Source organism: Eucyclogobius newberryi, unplaced genomic scaffold, assembly GCF_026437365.1.
Source record: "Eucyclogobius newberryi isolate DKJ021-1_F unplaced genomic scaffold, fEucNew1.0.hap1 SCAF_2, whole genome shotgun sequence".
NCBI lineage: Eukaryota > Metazoa > Chordata > Actinopteri > Gobiiformes > Gobiidae > Eucyclogobius > Eucyclogobius newberryi.
The window spans coordinates 49,637,102-49,642,091 of NW_027315834.1; the positions used below are offsets into that span (position 1 = coordinate 49,637,102).

General features: G+C 42.9%; 1 protein-coding gene across 1 annotated transcript; it reads right to left on the bottom strand.

Annotated features, from left to right (window-relative positions):
• Window positions 1-3,112: 3,112 nt before the first annotated feature.
• On the bottom strand, window positions 3,113-4,786 carry LOC140367042 (uncharacterized). The gene has a single exon (XM_072453344.1). It carries the CDS (start codon window positions 4,783-4,785, stop codon window positions 3,175-3,177), a length of 1,611 nt encoding a protein of 536 aa, XP_072309445.1. The 5' UTR covers window position 4,786; the 3' UTR covers window positions 3,113-3,174.
• Between the last annotated feature and the right edge of the window lie 204 nt (window positions 4,787-4,990).

Here is a 4,990-nt window from a genome sequence, read left to right on the forward strand (position 1 = left end):
AATGAGATTGTGAATGAGTGGAATGAAAGATATGAGGATAGTCTGATTTAAGGTGGTTCCTGAAGATCGAAGAAGAGGAATTGGGGCGATCGGTGCAGAGCGTCAGATTTTGGGACGGTGAATCGAGAGTAGGAGTTTGTCGATTATGGCGACTTAAGTATAAGCGATGCAGGTGATGGATTGATAGAGGGGAGTAGCCCTGTGGTTAGAGCCTGTCCTGTGTCATATGTGTTAGTAAAGGTGCATCTACTTGTATTACTATGGTTACATTAGGTAGGAAAATGCAGACAAAGTAAACGCCAGAAGAAAAAAAAATCACATTTCAGACAAAATGTATTTTTATTGTAGATTTACTGGTCATTGTAACAGTTTAACTGAATTAGAAGCAACAGACATTGACAAAACTAAGCAAAAACCCACATTTCTCCAGTTCCACTGATTTCTATTTGAACAGAATGAGTTCATTTTAAACTATTTATAATGGTCCAAAATTATTCCTCACTTTGCCAACACATTCCCACGTCCTAATTATCCTCCACATTTATAAGTATGCACCCTTAATAATGCTGTATCACAAGATACCAGCCACAGTGTAGGTTTCATTATTTTGTTATTATGACATAACAAGATTTACATTTTGTATTATTGTTCAAATAAACAGATGCAAAATACTGTTTTAGGCAGAGGACCCACAGAGGCAGGTACCGGCGACTCAGGGGCCGGGCAGGTCTAAAAAGAAAGTGTGCTCTGAAGTGAAGGGCTTGGTCATACATGTGAAGGGCGTGGTCATACATGTGAAGGGCGTGGTCATACATGTGAAGGGCGTGGTCATACATGTGAAGGGCGTGGTCATACACGTGAAGGGCTTGGTCATACACGTGAAGGGCGTGGTCATACATGTGAAGGGCGTGGTCATACATGTGAAGGGCGTGGTCATACACGTGAAGGGCTTGGTCATACATGTGAAGGGCGTGGTCATACATGTGAAGGGCGTGGTCATACATGTGAAGGGCGTGGTCATACATGTGAAGGGCGTGGTCATACACGTGAAGGGCGTGGTCATACATGTGAAGGGCGTGGTCATACATGTGAAGGGCGTGGTCATACATGTGAAGGGCTTGGTCATACATGTGAAGGGCGTGGTCATACATGTGAAGGGCGTGGTCATACATGTGAAGGGCGTGGTCATACATGTGAAGGGCTTGGTCATACATGTGAAGGGCGTGGTCATACATGTGAAGGGCGTGGTCATACATGTGAAGGGCGTGGTCATACATGTGAAGGGCGTGGTCATACATGTGAAGGGCTTGGTCATACATGTGAAGGGCTTGGTCATACACGTGAAGGGCGTGGTCATACATGTGAAGGGCGTGGTCATACATGTGAAGGGCGTGGTCATACATGTGAAGGGCTTGGTCATACATGTGAAGGGCGTGGTCATACATGTGAAGGGCGTGGTCATACATGTGAAGGGCTTGGTCATACATGTGAAGGGCGTGGTCATACATGTGAAGGGCGTGGTCATACATGTGAAGGGCGTGGTCATACACGTGAAGGGCTTGGTCATACACGTGAAGGGCGTGGTCATACACGTGAAGGGCGTGGTCATACATGTGAAGGGCGTGGTCATACATGTGAAGGGCTTGGTCATACATGTGAAGGGCGTGGTCATACATGTGAAGGGCGTGGTCATACATGTGAAGGGCTTGGTCATACATGTGAAGGGCGTGGTCATACATGTGAAGGGCGTGGTCATACATGTGAAGGGCGTGGTCATACATGTGAAGGGCTTGGTCATACATGTGAAGGGCGTGGTCATACATGTGAAGGGCGTGGTCATACATGTGAAGGGCGTGGTCATACATGTGAAGGGCTTGGTCATACATGTGAAGGGCGTGGTCATATGTAACCCTCTCAAATTCGGTTCTAAATGATTGACATTGCCCCCTCATACATTTTCATTGGCCCAACCACAAGGGGCGCTAGTATAAAAATGGCCGAACCACCAAACCATTTCCGCTTCCTGCTCCGGCTGTGGACTGAAACGTCTGGTTATGAACTGTTGAAAACGTCTCGCAACTGACTGAAGCGGTTACAGATCATTCCAAGACTCAATGGTCAGTTTTTTCCCCCCTGACACCCCCTGATTTTTATCCTCTGCAAGAGGTGGCGAGCGACCCATGTGACCTGAGAATCTGGATCACTCTTTGTTTTTCCCCGGATACGGACACCCTAAGTTGGAATATTTTTTTCGTTTCACTCGGAATATATTCACCTTTTTTTGAAATCCTACAAACTGAACTTAAGAACCCAAAGGAACAGAACTTTGCTGGAAACCTTTTTGTTGTTTTGAATATTTGTTTATATTTATTTATATTAATACAATTTATACAAGTTATACTACAACGTCCTCCTGTGTTACTTTTTTTCCCCACAAGCTCCTGTGGCCGAACTTAGTCACTTCTGACAGTCACATGCGTATTATTTTAAGTTAGTGTTACACATACATGTGCCAAACATTAGCATGCTAACAGAGCGTTGCCTGGTTTTTGAATAGTAAAATGCAGACAGTGCACCGTAGTCTCCTTTTGACCCTAAAAGCTGCTTTTACATTACACATGTGCATGGAAAAAAATACATCCAAGTTAAGTACAACCACAGATCACAGTAGATGAAGTATACGTGTCAGGAAGTACACCACATACTTTGTGGACATGTTAGTACATCAATAACAAATGAGATCAACTTTAGATATTACTGTGAAATTCATGTGCAATCTATGTGCTGTCGTGACACATATTCATGTGCGATTACTGTCGTGATCACATGACATGGTATTTATGTATTTATGTATTTATTTGTCTATGGGAGTTTTTATTTATTTATAGGAGATCTTCTACTGAAAGTGTTTTTCAGACTTCCTATAAGTGATCTGTTCTTCTGGATCTACCTCTGTATCTTCCTGCGTTGCACCAATGAAATTTCCCCATGTGGGACAATAAAGGAATATCTTATCTTATCTTATCTTATATGCTTCATTGTTTGATTTTCTAACTTTCTGTTGGTTAAATCAACAAAGCCCCATGATTTAGGGCGTTACAAAACTAGATTGATTTGATTATAGATTGTTTTCTCCTCCATGTTCAGAGCTCTCGGCTTCTGAGAACGCTGGACTCACATCCCAACATACTCATGACTCCTTGAATACTTGGCTGCAGCCTTGTTTTTCTCACTCATTCGATCTCTCATTTCCTCCAGTTTATGAATCTTCTCAGTTTCTCCCTTTTCTTTCATCTTCTGAATGAGAAAGTCCAGATGGACAAAGGTGGACACTGAGTCCACGTTCAGAGCGATCTTCTCCAGCTTCTCCACTAAGTCAAAGACTTCCTCCAGACACTGGGCTTTGGCTTGTTGAAGGTTGGACATTTCCTCCTCCAGACCCTGCAGCACAGTGGTCTTCTCCTCATTCTTGGTCTTATTCTCTTCAAACTTGGCCTTTATTTCTTCAAAGGTCTTTTCCACAGTTCTGGTCTTAGTCACATATCTCTTCTTCTCTTTCACATGATCTTCCACTGGACATTTCCCAGAACAGGAAGTACATTTCTTGTCTTTTATGACCTCACACCAGTTTGGATTCCAGGCCCAGGTGCATCCTGGGTAATGGCAGTTCTCTTCACAGGTTTTACATGTGACAGCTTTGTTGTCCCACCAGGCGTTTATCTCTTCTTTCTCTTTGTAGGTTTCCTCTATGTCAACTCTGAAGTTTTGGTTCTTCTTCATCTCGTCTTTAAATCGTGAAAGTTCTTCTTTGTTCTTTTTTATTGCCTCCTCTTTCATTTCCGTCTCCTTCACTCGTTCCCTCAGGTTCTGGATGCAGGCTTCTAGTCTGATTCTCTCTTTCATCACCTTCACTGTCGTCTTCAGAGACTGAGGGTTTGTTGTTGCCAGAAACACTGTGAACTTCTTCATTCCCTTGTTTGACGTTTTAAATGCATTTTGTGCATATTCTTCATCATCTTCATCATCATCTTCATCTTTATCTTCAATTTTCTCATTCTGGCGGTTGTTGAACCGAAAATACACTGGTTCATGCTTCCTATCTGTTGCACAAAGAATGTTTGCATCTTTCAGAGCTTTGAGAGCATTCTTTGGTTTTCCTCCGTCATAGTGAGTCATCAAAACCACAATGTTCTTCTCCATGTCTTTGCCGAACAGAGAAGTGACTGAGTTGAAGATGTAGGTCGTTCTCTCGTCCAGTCTGTTCTCTGAGGCCTTCATGACCAAACCCACAGCATTGATCATGTCCACTCCATCAGAGTTACAGAAAAGCCCCTGGAGAAACTTTATAATCATTTGATCTTTTTCTAACCCTTCTGTGTGTCCGAATCCTGGAGTGTCGATGATGGTCAGAGAATAAGTGACAGTGTTTCCCTCAAATCCAAACACATCATAAACAGACACAGCAGAGGTCTGACTCTCAGACTGAGATCTGTCCTTCTCATCTGAGACGACCTCAAACCAGACTCTATCTTCAAACTTCACCCCTATCACAAAGTTGACCAGGGCATTGATCAGAGTGGACTTCCCTGCCCCTGTGGCTCCCACCAGGAGGATGGTCTTGTTCAGGTGGCTATGATCACATACTCCATGACTAAATCTCCTCAGTTTAGATTCTTCATTTGATTCTTTGTCCAGATTAACTCTTCTCAGTCGCAGCTGGTATCGGGCAGGAGGTCCATCGTCTATCTTTTTGCTTTCTTCAATTAAACGTCTTAAATAAGCCATATTTCTCCTACAGGGAAAGAGAAATGAAAATGATGTTAATAATGGTTTAACTACTCCTTCTGCATTGTTATAACTTCACCCTGAAGTGCTGCAGTGTCACGCAATTGAACAGAGTTAAAGAAGACCAATCATTCAAATTCTTAAGATAAGATAAGATAAGTCATTATTTGTCCACACAGTGGGGAAATTCCAGTGTTAGAATGCA